This window comes from Mustela nigripes, chromosome 14 (genome assembly GCF_022355385.1).
Source record: "Mustela nigripes isolate SB6536 chromosome 14, MUSNIG.SB6536, whole genome shotgun sequence".
Classification (NCBI taxonomy): domain Eukaryota; kingdom Metazoa; phylum Chordata; class Mammalia; order Carnivora; family Mustelidae; genus Mustela; species Mustela nigripes.
Genome location: NC_081570.1, coordinates 16081236 through 16103003, shown reverse-complemented (window position 1 = coordinate 16103003; position 21768 = coordinate 16081236). Strand labels below are relative to the sequence as shown.

The window sequence follows — 21768 nt, the reverse complement described above, 5'->3', positions numbered from 1 at the left end:
CACACCGGACGACTGGCTGGCCCTGCCTCCCTGTGAACATGACTCTTCTCTTATTAAAACAGACTGCCGAGAGTGGCCAAAATTAACTCCAAATTAACTCCAAAGAAGTCACCTCCTGCTGCTCCTCTGCTTATAGCTGGCCCATGGCTTGCTGCTGTAGAATCATGGCCCCTGAGGGTGCCCATGACCTAACGCCCCGAAACTTGGGAACATGTTCCCTCATGTGGCAAAAGGGGCTCTGCAGATATGATTAAGTTAAGGGTCCTGAGATGGGAAGAGTATCCTGGATTACACCAGCAGGCCCAATGCCATCAAGGCTTCTTTGGAGGGGAGAGCAAGGAGGGTCCAAGGAGGAGGCCCAATGGGGGAAACAAGGAGTGGCCATGAGCTGCAGAAGCCACACAACCTCTAGAAGCTGGGAAAACGGGGAACAAGTTCTCCCCCAGACCTTCCAGAAGGAACACACTCACCAAAACTTTGACTCTTCCTTTGTTAAAATCTCTTTTGGCTCTTTAACCTCCAAAGTAGCAAGGTAATACATTTGCCTTGATTTTAGCTACTGTGTCTGGCAATTCATGAGGGCAGCAACAGAAACCAGCCCACTCTGCATAAAAACCCAAGTCCTAAAAACAGAACAAACTAAAACAACAACAAAAAGTCCTGACCCTGGCCTCTATGGCCCTACACCTGGCCTCTGGTGAGCTCTCTGGCCTTCTCTCCCACCGCTCTTTCCTTGTCTGCTCTGTTTCAGCTCCTTCTAGTTCTCTTGCGGTGTCTCAAATAGGTCAGGCTCATTCCAGTTGCGGGGGGCAGGGTCTCTGCGCTTGGGATGCTCTTCGAAATCTTCCGCCGGTTCCAGTTCTCACGTCACTCGCCTACACAAGCCTCACGTCTCTGAGGCCTTCTCTGATGATAGCAAACCCTGCTGATGATCCCGCTTTATTTTTCTTCCTAGTAATGACTACTATCTGAATTTACACTACACATTTGTTTATGGTCTCTCTTACCACTGGAAGTGAACTCCATGGCACCTCGGTGTGTATACACACGCCTGGTGCCTGGAATAGTGCTGTAGAAATTCATTTACTCAATGAACGTTTACTGAGGGTCGAGTCTTGCTAAGTACTATTCCAGTGATGCAGCAGTTGGGGGGGCATGGGGAACTAACAGCTCTACCTCGTGGAGCCTGCATTCTAACGGGGGAGACTGACTAGAAACACGAGAAATTAATGAAGTAGGTAACATTTCCTGCGACAAGCCCTACAGCGGAGAACGAGGCAGGGGAACTGGAGCTGGGGCTGAGATTTTACACGGGGTGGCCGGGAAAGGACTCGCGGGGAAGAGCTGTGAACAAAGACCTGAAGGAGGTGAGGAGGGATGACAAGAAAGCCTTGGAGTGGAGGGAAGGGCAAGAACGCAGGGCCGGCAGGTGTCCTCCCGGGCCGGAGCCTTGCAAGGAGGCTGCAGTCGGGGAGAACTGGGCAAGGGTGAGGGAGGGGAGTATGAGGGGAGGTCTTAGGGGACCCGGTCACAGGGAGCCTGGCAGGCTGGTGTTAGGCCTTCAGATTTTACACAGAGTGAGGTGAAGAGCTTTTGCAAAAAGGTTTTGAGCAGAGAAGTGACAGGCTATGGGCTAGCACCGGAAGGACCACTGGGGCCTGTGTCCCCAGAGCACCATCTAGGGAGATGAGAGCAAGGGCAGGTGCTTCCTACCACGATCCAGGTGAGATGATGGCGGGACTTTCTTTCTTTCTTTCTTTTTTTTTTTTTTTAAAGGTTTTATTTATTTACTTGAGAGAGAGAGTGAGAGAAAGCACACGAACGCACATAGAGGGAGAGGGAGAAGCAGGCTCCCTGCTGAGCAGGATCCGAGGACTGTGGGATCCTGACCCCGAGCTGAAGGCAGATGTTTCACCACCAACTGAGTTCCCCCAGGCGCCCGATGATGGGATTCTCCCTTACACATAAATGTGCCAAACAAGGCAGGGAGTCCTCTGAGAGGCCCTCTCTGACTATGCATCTCCCTGGCTCTGAGCAGGCTAGAAACCCCTTCCCCGTCCTTCCGGCTTGCTGGGGTTATCCCCTATCCCAGCGTCGGCAGCTCTGCACCGCCTCGGTCTCTGCGGCAGAGAAGCCCCTGGCCCGTGAGCTCTGGGGGCCCAGCAGCTCCGGCATCATCCCTTGGCCATGGTCTGACCCACAGCACGTGCTCAGCCAGGGTTTGTCTCATGCGTGAACTCTACCTCGAAGCCCGAGGAACTCCTGGTTTTCTGCCAATTCTGTAACTATAAGGTCTACATTAGTTAGCCTCTCTTCACGAACTCTTACCATAAGCCTTTTAACGTGCCCATGTACCTGTGTGCTCCTGGTCATCACTCTAGGCAGAGTGTGCACCGTTTTTTGTTTCTAATCTACTTGAGAGACATGTCATGCCTCATTCCAAATGGGTTTTTGGGCAGGTGGCCCACTGAGAGTTGGCAGAAAGAATGAAGAGACTCTCGGCACCCTACCTTCCGAGTGCTTCTTCTTGGTGTGGTAGGCCAGGGCGGAAGCCTGGGTGAAGGTCATGAGGCAGTGCTTGCACATGAACGGGCGGTCCCCCGTGTGAAGGCGAAGGTGGTTCTTCAGGGTAGAATTGGCCGCGAACTTGGCCCCACACTCTTCACAGGAGAAAGGCTTCTCGTCAAAGTGCTCTGTCAGTTTGTGGTACTGCATGCCTAGAGAAGCCACACCAGGGGCCAGAGGGATACACGTCATCAACGTGACCACGCCAACGTGAGGACATATAACCGCGCTGCAGGGGGCCAGGCCCCACGAGGAGGCACAGCAGGCCACCTGCACTCGGCCCGCACTCAGCCCTGCTGCTCATCCGCCCACTGGCCCGTACTCCGAAAGTCACCTCGGTCCCTCTCCTGTCTGCATCAGGCACGGAGTGTTCTGGGTGTATCCTTCCCCTCCCCTCCCCTCTCTCTATTCAATAGGACCCACCACCAAGAGACAGTGAAACAAAACTTGGTTTTATGTTTCATTAGGTTTAGCCAACATCTGGGACGAGGGTAAACAATTCTGACTATCCGACCCAGAGTTTGTGACCTATTTATTATCAAGAAACAAGTGGTATGTGGAAGCCTGAGTCGGCCGTTAACTAGCTGGTTATTGCTACAAGTAACAGCCGCCGCCACTTACTAACTCTACTGCAGGCGCTGTAGGAAGGTGTTTAACTATGTTAACTCTTTAAAACAATTCCAGAAAGTGGGTGCTGTCAGGGTGCCTATTTAACAGATGGGGAAAGGAAAGCTCGGGGAGCGGAGTCCACAGCTCATGCTTTCCTCAAAACACCACCCGCCTCTGTGGGAGCCCTCTGGTTCCCAGGCCCATCCGTAGCCCTTACTGCACACAACCAGAGGCAAGGCCTGGAGTCCACACCACAATATCCGGAACTCCCGCCCTCTGAAATCACTCTGCCTTCTTGGAAGTACCTGAGGCATGGGCAAACTCTCTCCCACAGAGGTCACATGTCACCGGCAGCCTCTTCTTCTTCTTCTTTGGGATATCGGGATCTCCTCCTGCACCATGGGCCTCCAGCTGATGCTTTTCCAGCTCCTTCTTAGAATCCTTGGTCTCGTTGCACTCCTTACACTGCACCTGCTTGCTCTTGGCCACCCGGCAGCGCTTCATGTGCACCTTCAGACGGCAGTAGAAGTGGAAGCTTTTGTCACAGGCCTTACACACGAAGCTCTTCTTGGCAGCGTCGGAGGAGGCAGACGTGTCTTTCTCTTGTCTCTCTGGCAAGGAACCAGTCTCTCCTGGACTGCTCTGTTTCCCAGACTGGCAGCCTTCCTCCGCTGGCTCGGCTACCTTCTCGTCTGCTCTGCTGTCGGCTTTGCGGTGACACTTAGTGCTCACCTTCCACCTCTCCCTCCCTCCACTTTCCTGGGTAAGGAAGCCTGCAGATGAGAGAAATCGCACGGCTCTGGAAATTCTGCGTTTCTGCTTTGCTTCCTCATCTTTCCTAGAGAAGGCTGCAGACTAGGGCAGGACCCTCTAAAACTCTGGAATGATACCACTGTCACCTTCACTTTCCAATATACACCCACAGCATCGGCTTAGATCTAAGCCTGTGACCTGTGCAGGTACTGAGAGCATTTCAAAGTAGTGAGGCAGCGATGGACGAAGCCGTCTACGAACTACTGCCTCTTCTCTGCAGGACGGACACAACCTGTTAGGAAAAGCCTAACAACAGGCTTTTCCCCCAGCGCACCTCCCCAGCCCCCGCTCTGTTCCTTACCAGCGTGTGCTAACTCGTGCATGACGGGCTGCAGGTCTGGGAAAGATCTGTGCACGGTGCATAGGAGGTGACATATTTCAATGGCCGAGACGGATTTTTCCATGGCTCTGCTCAGCACTACTTTCAGGGAAGCTTCAGGGCTCGCCGTCTCCGAGGAAATGCTCAGAATCTAAATGAACACCAGGAGACAAAGGTTTGTGGTTAATATCAGCAATTTTCTCCGTGGTTCTCAACTAGGGGAGAAAGAAAGCGAATCTGAGGAAGACACCACTCCGTTTATAACAGATTTACATGTCTTGTGATGAATGGAAGGGAGAACACTCATTTCCAGATAACAGGGAAACTGGCAAATTAAGAAAGGAAAAGGAGAAAAGGCAGACCCAAGTCAAGACAAATGTGCAAAAACAAAGGTACCAGAGCAAGGAAACGCTGGGCATTTTCTACAAGAAGCATCTTCTCAGAAGCCAGGAGTCTCCAAAAAGAAGTTTTCTAGATCTCAGTATTAAAAGCTTGGAAAGCTACAGGATTTGGTAGTTGGTGGCTCTGTCGCGAAGATCAAGATAATTTCTCATAATATGTAATTGTCACAGTATCTGGAAGTAATTCTGCATGATCAGTGGCTTCACATTTTTAGACACTTAGATGTACCCTTTTAAACATTTTCTTTCATGGAAAAAAAAAAAAAAACTCGGCTTTTTAAAGAAGGTTCAAATAGGGGCTTTAAAGAGGCCAAGAATTTTATTTCAAAGCCATCCTCTTTCAGAATGTTAGCGCGATCAGCAGAAAGAGTCCGTACACTAAGAAAATAAAGCGAAACCATCCACAGATGGCCAAATGGAAGTTTCTTTTGGGAAGACATTTTATTTCTGCTCTTTTCAAGTCTATCTAAATAAACCTGATGTCCCTGGAGGTAGGCCCGAGGCTCATTAGTGAGGCTCAAACTCATCAACTACAAGAGCTCCGTCTCTAGAGCGCGAGGCGTGCCGGATAGAGTCTCGCAGATGCGTCCGGCTCGGAAGGCCCGCAGAAATCCGTGCCACCGTCTTCATTTGAGAGTCAGACCACGGTGGGGCTGTCACCTGTGTGGACAGTGCTAGAAACCTGCCCTTCGGCACACCTTCCACGCCTACCTGGATTAAAAGGCACATACGGGGGAACCTGTAGTTTAATTTAACCCCCTTATAATTCTTTCCCACTCGAGATGCCCATGATCCTGAGCTGGACATCCATGAATCCCCCCACCCAAGTCCCCACCTGGTTTTTCTGGGATGCTGGCCACACTGAAAAGCCTTACAGAAAATGAGCTGGCACTACGTGATACCCCATATGGGCAAAAGCTTTGTTCTAGCTATGTTTGTCTTGGCTCTTCCTAGATGCCAGACCAATTTTACTTTTCTTCCTCTGAAAGCAGTTACTCCATAAAACGTGTTAGGGAACAGTTATCATGGTTCCCTTTGAGTTTACCTAGGTTCAGGTAAATGAAATACATCTAAGTTTGAGCCACATGAGCCTGGGTTCAAACCCCCGCTTCCGCTCTGACCAGCTGGAGCATCCTAGAACTGTTACCAGACCCCTTAGAGCCTGAGTCCCTATTCTGTAAACTGTGGGTGACATCTCCTGCCAAGCAGGGCTGAGAGAATTAAACAACAAAGAAATGTTGGCTCAGCACGGAGCTCGGCGTGCAATATGCACTCTGCAGAATCCAGTGCCTCCCTCAGGAATGAGACCATCCCAGGCATGAGCCTGGTAGAACTCTCTGGAACAACAGGCTTTTCCCCCACCGCACCTCCTTCAAAGCCTCTGCCAGCAGCTCCTCCTCCACGGTAAGGCCCTTGACTCCCGTCCCTTGCTGGATGGCCTCTAGGATCAGTCTGCGATGCCTCAGGATGGCTTCCAAAGCTGCACTTTCTGGGTTGGCCACTGAAAGAAAGGGGGATTGAAAACTCATGAGTGAAACCATGAGCACCATTTTTCCTTCACCTTTTCTGACTGTGAAGAGTGAGAATACACTTCACCGATCCTTCCCAGAGCTGGGAGTGGGGAAAACGACAAACGGTGCTATACTTAGCATGTAATTAATATCAGCTTAGCATAGTTACTGCGTATTTTATTTTACGAGGTTCACAAACTCCCATGTCCTCAAACAAAACTGCCAGCCCTTACTTGCAGTGGTAGGGATGTGGAAAATGACCATGAGAGCTCCTGGGGCTGCTGCTCCAGGGACCAGGAGAGTCACTGCTACTCTCCAGCAGGGACAAGGCTCTGACAAGAGACCGGGGGGCCTACCTGCCCGGAAGAAGGCATCGGCACCAGGCTCTCTCCGTATTTCCTCCATCAGCAGGTTCAGCGGGCAGGTCTTGGTCTCCTGAGCCACCAGCAGCACTTGCCAAATGGCCATTGCAGAGAGAGTCTGCTTTTCTAGAACTGCTGACATCAGAGAACTGAAACCACCCGAGCCAGAGTCACGTTTCACGAGCTTCTCCATGACCTTCAAGATGTGGCACAAAAATACACATTAGGGACCCTCTAGCTGCCAGCCCAGCTGCAGAGCTGTGAGCCTGAGTTCTGGGCCACAGCGGACATACTTCTGGGGAGGGGTTTCTCAGCACCCTTCACCTCTCAACCGGAGACTTTTGTACCCGCCAAAGCTCTTCACACTGCCCTTTGAATGCCTTTCTTATTCCTGCAGAAATTAAAACCTCCGACTTATGACTCTGCCCTAGAAAGCAAATCACCTTGTTTTTCCTTCTCTATGGACCTCTTAGCATTTTTCAACATGGCTGTGTGTATATATTTATGTTAAATACAGGTATAGTTTTGTTTTTTTTTAAATTTTATTTATTTATTTGACAGACAGGGATCACAGGTAGACAGAGAGACAGGCAGAGAGAGAAGGGGGAGGTAAGCTCCCTGCTGAGCAGAGAGCCCGATGTGGGGCTCGATCCCAGGACCCTGGGATCATGACATGAGCCGAAGGCAGAGGCTTTAACCCACTGAGCCACCCAGGCAACCCCCCTAGGTATAGTTTTAAAGTATGTATATATGTCCATCTTTTTTCCTTTTCCCATTTTACCCAACCCCCCTCCCCTCCCCCTTTTTCTCTTACCTCTCTTTCTCCACAGGCTAAACCCTTCACGTGTGAGATCATTTTTAGTAATATCTGGTTGTCTGTGAAAATCTCCGAGAGGTTTTCATGATACCGTCTCAAAAGCTCGGTCCCATAATCATCAGGGCTTGCTTGGACTGCAAGGATATTAGCAAAACAATAATGTTTGCTATAACAAAATGTCTTTACGGGCTTTTGCTACAGAGGAGTAGGGGAGTTACAAATGACAGAGAAAGAGGATTATCACATAAGAGCTCTGTCTCCTCTGGAAGGCAAGTTTGGCTCCCGGCTTGGGGCCTCATACATGTGTGTTCAGATCTCCTCTGGTCTACCCTTAATCACTTGGTGCTTCAGGGTCGCAAAACCTCTCACACTTTGAAAGCCAGTGCCCAGCAGTAGAAGCCAGTGATAGCTCAACAGGGAGGTAATTAGAAGGCGTGCTTGTAAGAGACTCATAGACACGCAGATTCAAGGGGTGTTACTCCTCGAGCCTGAGGTTAAGGACCCATGTGGCAATCCAAAATACTAGCAGACGTTCAGTTGAGACTCCAGTAGGGAGAGTGACCTGTCGTTCTTCATGCCCTTTGAGTCGATCTGTTAGGGACTCTCTTTTAAAAGGTCACACTTAATTTCAAAGGACGAAAAATAGAAACTATCATGCATTTCCTTTAGTTTTACAAATATTTAAAAACGTATTCTCCTCTTTGGCCCAGTTCGCCCTGCTTCTGGGAATCAGGCCTTACGAAATGCTCTGGAGGCAAAAAAAATCTGTGTGTGAAGATATTTGCCACTGCGTTACCTGTGATGAGGAGGAGGGAGAGAACACCTAATGTTTACCGAGGACCTATAATTTGCGAACTGTTGTACATATACTGACTCCCAGGAGCCACAAGAATGAATGTGATGGTATCATTCTCACCCCCATTGCAGGAAAAAACGAGGTTCAGAAGGGTTAGGGTCCCTAGGCTCAGCGTCACACATCTACAAAATAATCAGGATGCAAACCCAGGTGGTCTTGACAGCCTAAGCGTTACACCCCATGTGCCCCTAAACAGGGCAGGAGTCTTACACAATATGCGCCCTTGTGATGGAAAACTACAGAGCCTTCAAAATACAGGGTTATAGAGCGTTTCCTGAAATGTGGGGCGGAATGTTTATGTTATACTGTTAAATGAAGGAAATTATAAAATTATAAAATACAGTAGAATATCTCAACATGGGAAAAATAATGTGACAAATATGTTAATGCCCCAGTACGGACATAATCAAGTTGGGAAAGCTGGAGGTTGTTTTCTTCTTTATTTTGTAAACTGTTCAAGTTTGTATAGATATTCATTGTTTCTAAAAGCTAGAAGAAAGTTGTTTCCTTTTCCAACTACCCCTTTTCTGAAAACCACGTTGGTCTCAAGGGCTCTGGGATAAAGGAGAACTGGCTAGACTTGGCACATTTTTCGAAGGACTGGGACAGGGACTCACTGCCCCGGACTGAATGCACACGAGAGGTGTGTAATTCTGGCGCCTGCCAGAATGAACCAGTACTTGCACGGGAGTGGGAAAATCAAGATCGGCGTCTTTGCTGCTTGGATTTAACATGTCCAAGCCACGCGCTCTGTGAGTCGGCCTGCTCCTCGGCATTCCTGGGGGGTTGGGGGCCAGCCGTGGGACAGCCACACCTTCACAAACCCTGAAACGCAGGAACATCATGAGGACGCCTGACCAGCAAGAGCCGTGCTCAGATCTCGGATCTCAACTCCAGAACTACGGACAATCGCTGGTTTCTGCGGCACTAGGGCATCTCTAAGCATCACCTCATCTCCCCAGCATGGTGCCCAAAGGGTGTTTAAGCTCTAATTTTCTGTGGGAGAGATTCCAGTCCAGAGAGCTGACAATTAACGGATACCTGCGGTGCCCTGCGAGGTGGCTAATCTCTGCAAATTCTCCAGCAGAAGGCCCAAGTTCGGAGACGCAGGTTTCACAGCCTGAAGGAGCTTTACCAAACTCTCTGCAGTCACAGTCCTGTCTTCAGACATTCTGTGCAGCAGCTTTTCCATCGTCTCCTTGGGTGTTCCGCCCTCGCAGCAATTCATGATCACCTGCAGTGGCGAGCAATCAGGCAGACAGCAGTTACTGGCACTTCCAAGTGCATCTGACACACGGCCGGCGAACCCAGCGAGACGGCAGCACAAGGCGCCTGTCCCCGGGTCCTCCTCTGAGGTCTCCAGCACTGCTCTTCCCAGAGTCACTTCCTTGTGCTGTGGTAAAAGGCCCACGTTTTCTCCAAACCGAACAGCTCTGTGAAAATCCCCCCTCCTCAACTGGAGGTCTGAGTAGACTCCTTGTCCCCCTGCCCCCCACCCCCACCATTTGCATTTAGTGAGAAGATTCTTACAGGAAGCCCACATGGCAGCGCCGGGAGCCCAACTCTCTCACCGGCATCTTCAGACTGGGTTTGTTTAGGAAACTGAGAAACAGGCAGGCAACTAACGAGTACAGCTACAGCGGTTTTAGACTGTTCGATAACTACGTGATAGTGGTAAGAGGTTACCACTGCAGGCCAATTCCGTTATTTTACTTCCTCCTACTCATTCAAACCTTTTCATAGCAATTTGAATGCCCAGGTAATTTACACATTAGTCCATGGCCACCAAAATAACAGACTTAAAGTGCATGTCTGGATAATTTTTCTTGCAGATTCTGTATCTTCGATCTCTCTCATCAGTGCCACATACGCGGCTCCAGTCACCATCCCCCGCTCCCACCCCACCTCGTTCTTCCTTGGTGTGCCGGAGTCAGAAGGGCACAGGGCTCCAGCAAGAGGGTGAAGGATAAAACCCATGACTGTTATTTTAAAGAGATTTTCCTATTACAACAGAACTATTTCCTAATGGACTACAACTCACTATGTGTAACTTGGCTCTTATGATGCCTATAACATGCGAGATTATTTCAACACACATAATCTACAGACTCCTAGTAACCGAATTTTGAGCTCTCCTTCAGAAAAATACCCGCTTTCAGGAGCAGTCAAGCAGATCAGTCCCAGAAGCATGCCAGAGGATGCCATTATCAAATTAACTCCCATTTAAAAATAAATTTAGCTTTAAAACCAAATTAGTTTTATGTATATGAAAGGAATATCTATATTACATATATGAAAGGAACACATACATTATATATTAAGCTGTCATATTCATCAGTACAGAACACAGTCATTCTCTTTGTTTAATATCTAATATAACTAGATTCCTATTAAATGAATCATAATTTAAAATTCAAGTGCCTGTATCTGAAAACCACTCTGATTTCAGTGCTATCTCTTTGTTCCTAAGCAATGACCTGATACACAATGAGGCAGCCATGTACTGTCAACAGTGGGTAGGGGCCTTAAAGCCAGACAGGCCTAATAGGAAACCCAGTCCTAAAATGTATAGCCGGCATGACCTTGGGTGAGTTCTTCTGTTCTTTGAACCGTATCTTCCTCATCTGCGAAAGCAGAGAACAATACCAATGCTTGCACACTTGTTATGAGGAGTCTCTAAAGTGAAGCTGCTATTTGTAGAGCCTGACATAATGTCTAGGACATTCGTGATCTTTAAATGACAGTGGGTACTGATATCCTTAGGCAGCTGTATGTACAGCGGTAAGAGAATGTGCCGTGTGTCCATGTCTGAGCTCTAGCACAGGCGCCCAGCAGCTGCGTCTTTGGGTAAGCTGCTTCACCTTCCTGAGGGTCTGTATCCTCATCTTTAAAATGAGGGTACTATCTGTGCCTTCATTGAGCTGATGTGAGGGCAGAAATTAATGTTTAAAAGGTCCTCAGCACACTGCTCAGCACACAGTAAGCAGTAAATTAACGACTGTCGCAATTGCTATTGTTGTACGTTTCCAATCCTGAAGTAAAGACACATCTATTTACCATTTCTTACAGAACCCAGGTATGTATACACAGGGGCCGTGGTGCCTCGATTAGCATCATCCTGTAACAGGAGAGAGTTCTAAAAGGCCCAAGTGCGGGGTGCCTGGGCTCAGTCGTTCAGCATCTGTCTTTAGCTCAGGTCATAATCCTGGGGTCCTGGGACTGAGCCCCGCAGTGGGCTCCCTGCTGTGGGGGGAGCCTGCTTCTACCTCTCCCACTCCCCCTGCTGTGTTCCCTCTCTTGCTATATCTCTCTGTCAAATAAATAAATAAACTCTTAAAAAATAAAAATGAAAATAAAATAAATAAAAGGCCCAAGTGTAAGTTCCACGTGATGGCCACACACTGTGGCCACTTGATCAACATTCACCTCTACGTTCCTGCTTTATTGTTTGGCTTCAATTTTCACAAGAAGTAGCTAATGAAGCTCTGGTAGAACCCCATTCCAAGAGGTGTTTCTGTGATTTATAACTAATTTAGGTTCTTCTGCTTTAGTCCTTTCTGTCAAGTAAACTGAAAGTGACAGAGGAAAATGACAGTGTGTGGTCTGTCTTGGTGCAGAGAATGAGGCTGAGTCTGGGCTCTTCCTATAAATGCTGTTTTACCAAGATAATGAAACAGTTCAAAGGACACATTCAATCTAGCTAATAAGGAAAAGGTTTGAATGAGTAATCGAATGAAATCCCTAAACAGGGAATCAGGTACTTCTAGAGCTACAAGCAACTTACTTAAACTGAGTGCCTAAAATTAAATTCAGTCTTAAGCTGAAGGAAGCTTAATCTTATTTTGTATATTATCTTTCCCTAAGGAAATTCAAAGGAGTTATAATTTTGGGAACACGTAATTTATAAAGTATAATTTTAAGATTAAGGATTGTTCCCATTTTATATGAAAAAACTAGAGTTTATGACCACTGAGAAAAAAAGAATTCAGAATCCAGTCTTCACTACTGATCCATGCAGCGATCCTACCACTGCTTTCTAAACATTTTCTCTTCCCAGACCTGTAAGCCACTTCCCAGAGTTTTAAGAATTGATGCCACAGAAGTTCTCTGTCCCTATTCCTTCCTTCCAGATATAAAAATATTTTTAGCACAAAGTTGAAATCAATAACACCAACAAATACAGTTATCTAGTTGACTTGAGAAGTCATGCCAGCAGTTTTATGAGGATTTTAGTAGCTGGCTGGTGGGAGAGTAAATTGGTACAACCTTTCTGAAGGGCAATTTGGCAATATATAGCAAACACCTGAAAAACTTCATACTCTCTATTCCAAAATCCTACTTCTTAGAAAATTACTCGAAGGAAAGAGTTTGAGAAGTATGCAAAGATCTGTGTGCAAGGATGTTCTCTACATCATTTACCACGGCAAAAAATTGGAAACACATGTGCAACAACAATCAATGTTGTTGTGTATGTGTTCATTACATAAAACACAATGCAGCTACCAAAATCCATTATTATAGTATGGAAATGTATTCACAATGCATTAAATAACAAACCCAAAGGTACTCTGTATAAGCCTATCCCAGGATGACTCAAATGAGAAAAAGTGGGAGCATGTGCTCCAAAATGTTAGCTGTGATCATCTCTGAGTGGTGAGATGGTGAGGGATTATAATTGGGTTTTTTTGCTCACTTCCCCAATTATTCCTACAGGTGAACAGTGTATCGTTTCTATAAAGAAGAAAAGAGTCAAAATTATAATTACAACTGTGTCTAAACGTTTTCACTCTTGGAGCAACAGTTTCCTATTAGCAGCCCACCAGGTGGGAGCAGGACTATCCACCCATCCACGTATCCAAACATTTCATCGTAGGACAGTGTGTGAGTCCCTCAGCCAGCTGCTGCCAGGGGCACAAAGAGACATGTTCAAGAATGTGAATTTCTGGGTGCTTGCTATGCAGTAGGTACAAAAACACTGCAAGGGAAGAAGTGCTATGTGCCACAAAAGAGGTTAAAAAAAGGGCTACATAAACTCAGGAGGGAAGAAGAGGTGCTCGATCCCACAGTTACCCTTTTCTCAGTGTCAGGCAGGAATTCCTCCGTGGCTGTTTCCAGGAACTCCAGGATAGGTCTCAGCTGTGTGACACCCTGGATCAGGTCCTCTTTGTGTTCTAGTAACAGAGCAGACAAGGTCTTTTCCTCCTCTGTGCTCCCTGGGGCGGGGCGGGGGGAAAGAGACAGAGAGATGCACAGGAGAAGCTAGTCAATTTGAAGAAAATGACAGCATGGTTTGTCAAGAGAGATCTAACAGAATAGTAAAGTGATTCTCAGCCTATTTTGAGCACCCGAATGCAGAATCTCTTTTTGGAGAGGAAAATACTTTATTATTCTGTTTAAACTCTATGAAAGGAAAAAATGTTTCATTTATCTGTCGAAACACAAAGCCGCAGAGCCAGCCAGAGGTTAACTTCTGCTTGGCAAGGCCACTGCTTTGTACCTAACCCAAACGAGAGAACTGCAGCCATCGGTGCTGCCGGCAAACCAGTCTGCCCTGGGCACTCAAAACACTGACTGGGATGTGTGGCTTGTGAAGGGCAGGAGAACACGGATGGTCTTCTACTTCAAGGAGTCAGACTAGTTAACTAGGGGCCTGAAATGTAGACTCAAATTCAGGCTGTATATTTGTCATCACCAGCTTCTGGAATTATGTGTAAAACTGATGTGAAAATCACTGAACGATAACTAAGCCGCTGAGGAAATGTATCACTGGAGCAAACCTGACAGCATCTTTCCAGAATAAAACTCAAGCCACTCAGGTGGACGGGGTTTTCTCCTACCTTCTGGCCGCACTGCATCCACACCTTTCGCCTTTCCGTCTAACAACGCTCTCTTTACTGCGGGATTGGAATCTTGGCACAGCCTCAACAGTGACACAACAGTCTGAACGTCCAAGCTCTCATCTCTGACTTTATCCAGGATTCTCTGGAATGCTGAGTGTCCTTCTTCACCCTCAAGACATCCCATGATAGTCTGGGGACACAAGCAACCGGAAAAAGAGATCAACCAGCCACAAGAACCCCGTGCTCCTTGGATCTGGCGAGTGAGGCCCTCTTTGGCCTTTCCTGGTATTTGGCATCCCGACGGCTTCTGTATCACGGCTCCTCTGCCTTCAGAACACTAAAGCATTCGAGATGGATAAGCACCCGCCTTTCTGATCCCTCCTGCTCAGCCTTCCTCACTGATTCTCCTTCCAAATCCCTACCCATAAGCAGTCCCGAAAACTGATCCCAACTTTGTTCTCCTGTATGCTCTCCCTTTGGAAAAGCCCTTACATATGCAGCTTTCATATAACCTCTAGGCCAATAACCCTGAAAACTAGCTCCCCAATCTTCAGCTTTCTATTTAAATCTAGAGCCACACAGTTTCTACTAGAAATGCCTTATCCTCCAGAGGTCTCGGCACTACATGCCGCCATCTGGACTCTTTCAACCTGGAAGTACTAGAATACCAGCCACTCCAGTGGTGAAATAAACAAAATTAGCGGGAGGAACGCTGAATGGATGGAAGGGTCAAAATTTCTGTTTTAGCAATAAGGAATTTATTTTTAAAAAATCTAGAACTAAAAGTTAATTTCATGTGCACAGCCTTTATATTTCTACTTGGCAAAACTACAACCTACCTTTGATGTTTTTTAGTGTCAATACTGTAAAAGAAGAGCTTCCTCACAAGAAAGCGAAAAGTTATGGTTTTCTGCACACACACACACACACACACCCAAAACATGAAAGGATCTCATGAATATCTATACTTGCAAAGTTCAGGTAGGCAGTTCTTATAAATTCTGGTAGTAATTACAGGTTTAAAATTTTTGTTCAGAGAGATTTTTATCTTTCTCTCCTCCTCCCAAAGAAACAGGAATTAGGAACGAGTTAGACTGTGTTTCTTGGCTTTGCTTGAGCGTGCTTCCTGATCGCAGAATGGACATGACATATAAAGCCAAGGTAAACTTAAAAAAAAAAAAAGCTTCTTATGATTTTTAGTCATGTACAAAAATAAATTCAGATAAAGCCCAGTTTAGGAATCTGTATTAAGTAACTTCCATGAACCTGAGTAACTCATCTTGTCTCCAGTTTGGAAAATAATAAACAAATGAAATACTCTGCTGAAAGCTCCATTGAAAGCTGAAAGCTCCATTGAATGGTTTTCAGTCGCCTTTATTGAACCTTCCATGCTCTTGTTAGTTGGCCTAAAATCTTGTTAAGGAGTGCCTTTGCCCTGACAGCAGCAGGGACCTGTGGTAGGCGGCCTCTAAATACTTCACAACAACCCTGCCACCAGGCATTCATGCCATTGGGCTGCACCTGATGTCGTGCTTCCAAGGGAAAGAACATGGCATGAGTAATGGGGGGCACTTCGGAGGCTCCGTCACCGTGACTTCCTTCTTGTCTGCGGGGGCATTCTCTGCCTTCACTCTGGAAGCAGGCTGCCATGTTGTGAGCTGCCCTACAGAGAGGCCCACGTGGCAGGGAATGTCTCCAGCCAATACTCAGTGAGTGAGCTTGGAAGTGAATCTTCGGAACCCTGCCAACAGTCACACGAGTGTACTGGGAAGGGGCCATCCCTCGCCCTGCCCCACCGCGTCCTGAGCTGTCTGTGGCCTTGGCTAATAATACACACCCTGACTACAGACCTGCCAGGGACCCTGAGCCAGGGACTCAGCAAAGGATGCCTAGGTTCCTGACCCACAGAGATGGTAAAAACTGTGTGTGCTTTCAAACTGCTAAATGTTAAGAGTAATTGTTATGCGGCAAGAGATACCTAATATAGACCCTCTCAATGCTAATGCCGTCAGTAAATAGGTTTTTCTCTCTTTATTTCTCATTTCCTTCCTCCTTTTCTTCAATGCATCTTAACGGATACAGCATTTAGCCATCTTCGTCTGCCCTACACCAGTGTGCTTTCTCCCGAAGCTCTGAGCATCGCGAATCCACGTCTCGCAGGACCCAATCTGTCTGGCAGCATCATCTGAGCCGGTGGGGAAGGGACGCTTTCATCCACAGAGGCGTCTGATACGCTTCTCATTATCCTCTCTGCTGTCTCCTCCTCTGCTGAACTGCTCAGCAGTGAAATTAAAACATTTGTTAACTTCATTGCTCAGCAGTGACGCCAGGGTGTGACCATCTGGGAAGGGGAGCAGGGGTGAGCTGATGAAAGGGCCAGGAGGGAGCAGTCAGCTGCCTGGACAGCCCTGCTCTTTGCTCTTTCTTCCAGAACCTACTGGGGACCTGGCACCAGAGCGAGTGTTTTAACTGTTATTCCATCAGCCCCCTAAACTGCCTGGGGCTCCTCCGTGCAGTGAGCCCTTTTCTGAAATAGCCCATCTGCCTAAACAGAGGGCGTCCCATATTGCGGCAGGCTGAGGGTCACTGACTGCTACATAAGATGTCAGCCCAAAACAGAGTTTGGCTCTTTAAGCAAACATTTGGAATTCCTTTGATTCTTAGAGTTAAAGGTACTTCGGTAAATTCATACCAAATTATGGTCACACGTGTGATCAACGGACTTTGATTTATGAATGAACTATAGGTCAATATACTTAAAGATGGGACAATTTCCTTTCCTTTAAAAATTTAATCTTTGCCTTATACTAAGGTCTTTGGATTTACTTATTTTCCCAACTGTCTGCCTACTGCCTTTGGATTCGTTTGAGTTATGCTGTGTTCTTATGCGTTCACACCTTCCCTGAATGCCGAGGGCCAGCCAATGGCCCTCGTGACCCAGACCGGAAGAGCCGAATGCCATCCCAGACACTGTGTCCGTGCCATCTATGGAACTCCTCCCGTCGGTCCTACGAGGCGTTATTACCAGGGCTACTTTTACTCTTTTTTTTTTTTTTTAAGATTTTATTTATGCATTTGAGAGACAGAGAATATGAGAAACAGAGGGAGCATGAGAATGGGGCATGATCAGAGGGAGAAGCAGACTCAACCATCGAGCAGGGCGCCCAATGCGGGACGCCATGCCGGGAGCCTGCATCATGACCTGAGCCGAAGGCAGACGCCCAACCAACTGAGCCATGCAGGCGCCCATTACAACGACTACTTAAATGAAAGTCAGAGAGGTGAGATCTCATGGCCAGTAAGCAGCGTACCTGGGAGGAAATGGTAAGTCAGTGGAGTAGGTCAGTGGAGCTTACTCTACTGACTTAGCACCCCTTTCACTAGTTGCCACCTCAGATTTTGAGTGTAACCGAATCCACTTACACTGCACTCTCCTGGACCTGCTACGGTCAACGTCAAGTTGAACACTGGGTCCTATCTGGACAATTGACACCATTCCTCCTGGTCCTGGAGATTTGTACATAGACAGGTACACTGGTAGGTGCTTCATAAATATTTAACTGAACGAAATTCTCTTGCCATAAAACCAATAGCCTTTCTATCAATGGTTGCATATGTTAGATGACATAATTAGCAGAGAGAAGATATGGAAAAACAACTTACTTCCATTTCTCATAGACCTATAAAATGAACCCTATTAGCTCACTTCTCAACAGGGTTACCCTATCCTGTCAGTGAACATAGTCCACAAAACACAGACCTGCACTTTGTGACAACTCTCCAAAGCAGTGACGTGGTCGGAAACATCAGATTCATACAGGAGAAGAGGCTTGTTTGCCTCTGAAACAAAGTTGAAAAAAAAAAAAAAAAAGCTCCTAAGTCTTAAGCTTTGGGAGTCTTTCTAGAACTTCAGGTGAAAACTGGATCAAACAGCAAGGAAATCAATAGTAGAAGTTATCTCCTAATTCTAGTCAAAGATTCACTTTGCTATATACACACTTAATTAAAAGCAGCGACATGGCTAGGAATAAAGAAAGAAGACAATTAAAAGTTCCTGCATAAAAGCTAAAAACAAATTATAAGCTTGCCTTTAAACATAGGTTTTGCTCAGCTCAGCCAGAAAGCCTGTTAGGTCAGTATCTGCTTTCTCTAATGGGCAGGGATATTACACCGAGATAAAGACGGGCAGAAGCCGCTTTCCCATCCCAGCACCCAAGAGATTTCTCCTTAATCAGCTTTGGCTTTGGTTTCACACAATCCAAGCGGCCCAGCCTCATCCTGTGTTGTTGCAATCACTGCTTAGGGAATGGCTTTGCCACCTTTCATCATTTATCTCAGGAAACAAAATAAGCAGGACACTAGTTCACGGTGTCCTCCTGAAACTCCATTCAGGCCAGGTGCACACCTTGTGTCTGTGTTTCAGAAAAGAAACAGGCTAGTCCGTGTCAACTAGAACACGCTCAGGCCTTCACAAGCCTCCAGATTTCACATCTAAGCACAGATTATTTTTAATGTTAAGCTGTCTTTTTAATGTTATGCCGATTAACCAAATAACAACAACAAAAAGCATTTCAAAGCTCCTTAGGAGCTAAAACTCTTTAAAAAGAAAAACAACAAACCCCCAGCCTTTACAATTGGAGCTGAAACGCAGACTGGTGTTTCAAGCGAGCAGTTTGCAAATGCTTTTAGTACTGAGGCCTTTTGGGGATTTCCATAGTTTGGTGACTCCAAAAAAATAATTACATATGTGGCAGGATTTCTCTGCTGTCAAGACACTCTATAGGGATAGGGATCCAGTTTTATTTATACGTGTCTTCCTAGCAACCAGCTCAATGCCTGGCACACACCAGCTGCTCAGTAAATATTTGCTGAATCAAGGCGTAAGTAAAGAATAACACTTGGGAAAAATGTGTACATGGTGGCCCCTCAAAACAGCAAGGTGCCAGCACAGACACTGTGACATCTGCCATCATACACTAAGAACTGTGCAAGCCATTAACTTCTCTAGCAGCGCTTCTCAGAAACGGGTCTTACTGATATCAAAACAGCAACACGGCAGCTTATTAAAGATGTAGATGCCCAAGCTCTACGACTATCAGACTCTCTCGAAATGAGGTCTGGAGGTGTACATATTCATGAGTGTACTGGATGATTTTCATATACACCGAACCACTGTTCTAGAGACTGATGGCTGTGAACCAGGCACTACACCTGCAGTTCAGTAAGGTACTTCCAAGTGGATAATGGTCCCTATTTGAAAGCATGACTTGCAAATTAGGCTTAAAGTAACAGCAATCCATCTCATGTGTCAGAGCAAATGACCGTGGCACTAAGATATTATAAGACATTAAGTAAAAAGGGGTTTCAAGGTCAACTAAGTCTAAAAATACTAAGTTGACGCATAAACAAACAACAGCAGTCGCCACCAATTGAGCTCTTTTTCTCTGTGCCTGGTATTTTAGTGTGAGTTTTCCATCAATAATCTGTATTAGTTTCACAATGATCCTGTGATGTAGGTGACAACATTCCCAATTTACAAATTAGGAAATTAAGGCTTACACAGATTAAGTTGTTGGAGGTCACAACACTAGCAAATGATAGAGCTGAACAGCTAACTGTATATCCACACAATGGAACTCTGCTCAGGTCTAAAAAGGAGTAAATAAGCATGGATAAGCCTCAGGAGAATTATGTGATGGCAAAAAGCCAGATGTGAAAGAATATAGACTACATGACTCTCTATACATAATACTCTAGAAAATGCACATTCATCTACAGAGAGCGAGCAGGTCAGGGTCACCTAGAGATGGGTGGGTTGAAAGGGGCTAGCGGGAGGGATTAGTAAGCGCATAAGGAACCTCAGGGGTGATGGGTATGTTCAGTATCTTGCTTGTGTTGATGGCTTCGGGTTTTAAAACTTATCAAACTGTATGCTTTAAATATATACAGCTTGCTGCATGTCAACCATACTTTAATAAAACCAACTATAAGAAAGTTAAAGGAGAAAGAGAAGAACTGGGCCCAAGTACAAAGTCTGTATTTTATTTAATGGAATCGTATGCTCTTCAAGTATTTTTTTCTCTTTTTCTTTCTGCAGCTGAAAGGTACTATGGAATGTAACAGAATCAGTTTTAAATACAGCCACTAAGTGATTTGTAGGGCTCTTACTCTGACCTCTAAAACCGTGGAAGAAATAACATAAGCCTATAATGATCCCCAACAGTGAATCAGTGTTCTAAGTACTACTACTGTTATTGTCACCAAAAGATTAGGACAAGAATTGGGAGAGAAAAAAATGCTGGATGAAACCATGTACAGCAAAAATTTCTCAAGCACCTGTTATCTGCCAGACACTTTTAGGTACCAGTGTTAGGAAAAAATGCTTAAAACACAGCTCAAGTAAGTACACAGGCCACCCTAATAATCTGAATATTGCTGATCTAGGAATGCTACTACTCCCCTGTCACCAAAATTAAGTGGACAGGAAGTCCTGCAAGGGAAAATGAAGAGGTGTGTCTCTAAGCTATCACGCCAACAAACTTGTGACAAAAATGATAGATTGAACAGTTAAGAGAACATCCACATGCAAAAGTATAAAACCATAATGTCCTTCAGCATAATCAGTACAAAGAATATCAAGGTTTTACAACCTGTCACCTCCCTAACAGAGTCACTGAGGTTAACCCAGTGTCATAAAAAGCTGTTCTCTCAAGAAAGTAATTTACAGTCAACTGTCAATTAGCCAAGGTTAAAAGAAATACTTGACCTTGAATTGTTGGTTTTGTTTTTTTTTTAAGTAAGTTTCTATGAATCTGGGAAATACTTGTACAGTAGAAGGCAGTTACTGCTTGGGTGAAGGTAACTAACAGACACTCAATTGCCTACAGCAACACGGGAGGCCTCCCCCACACACTCCCCACCACGCAGATGAGCAAGCCTAAGGGGACGGTGCCCACTGGCGCTGCCAGCACCGCTCAGCATGGGAGGCATGGCTGCGGGAAAGGCAGTTCTAAAGTGGCTAGAGGAGTTCTAAAGTGGCTGTGGAGGCAATCCTGTACATTCAAGGGATGAGAAGTCAGGTAGTGAGGAAGCCCCCAGTGGGGATGCGTCTTGATGAGATATTGAAAGAAAGAAAAGGTCAGTTAAGAGCATGATAACCACTGGGCAGTCTTCTGTCAGGCCATTCCTAAACAGTTAAACATACGTGAGACATGTGTAGCATTTTCCCCTACTAGCAGTAAAACCCAGTGTGCAAAGGCACCGCTCTAAAGCTAGAATGCTTGTGTTTAAATTCTGGCTCAGTCCTACGAGCTCTGTGGCCTTGGCCAGGTTATATACCTTAGACCGCTTTTCTCATCTGTAAAACGGGGGCTAAAAAATCAATAAAACAGTATCCATCCCGGGGGGGTTTGTGAGAATTAAATCTGATAACATGTGTGCCAAGCAGAGCATGGTAAGCATTCAATAAATTTCACTATTAGTGGTTTCACGGTGGAAAATGGCCACTGTATTCCTAAATATTGGATGCAATTTACTACATAAGGTATACACATTAGGTCCTTTTCATACCAAGTTGTAAGTATTTCTTAATGTTCTACTTCGGTTTTTATCATTTAGTCTGGATTTGGGGTTGTCCATGACTACTTTTTGCCTTATTTTATCCCTGATTATTCTG

General features: G+C 46.1%; 1 protein-coding gene across 4 annotated transcripts in view; it reads right to left on the bottom strand.

Annotated features, from left to right (window-relative positions):
- The window catches only part of ZBTB40 (zinc finger and BTB domain containing 40), a 73936-nt gene that overhangs the window by 13439 nt on the left and 38729 nt on the right, over nt 1–21768 (bottom strand). For all 4 annotated transcript variants that reach the window (XM_059376579.1, XM_059376576.1, XM_059376578.1 and 1 more), the window contains 9 exons: nt 14091–14283; nt 13324–13466; nt 9295–9487; nt 7395–7531; nt 6575–6776; nt 6075–6208; nt 4289–4457; nt 3480–3947; nt 2511–2717 (listed from right to left, as the gene is read on the bottom strand). In XM_059376579.1, the coding sequence (XP_059232562.1) occupies nt 2511–2717; nt 3480–3947; nt 4289–4457; nt 6075–6208; nt 6575–6776; nt 7395–7531; nt 9295–9487; nt 13324–13466; nt 14091–14283 (1846 nt within the window). The remainder of the gene's footprint in view (nt 1–2510; nt 2718–3479; nt 3948–4288; nt 4458–6074; nt 6209–6574; nt 6777–7394; nt 7532–9294; nt 9488–13323; nt 13467–14090; nt 14284–21768) is intronic.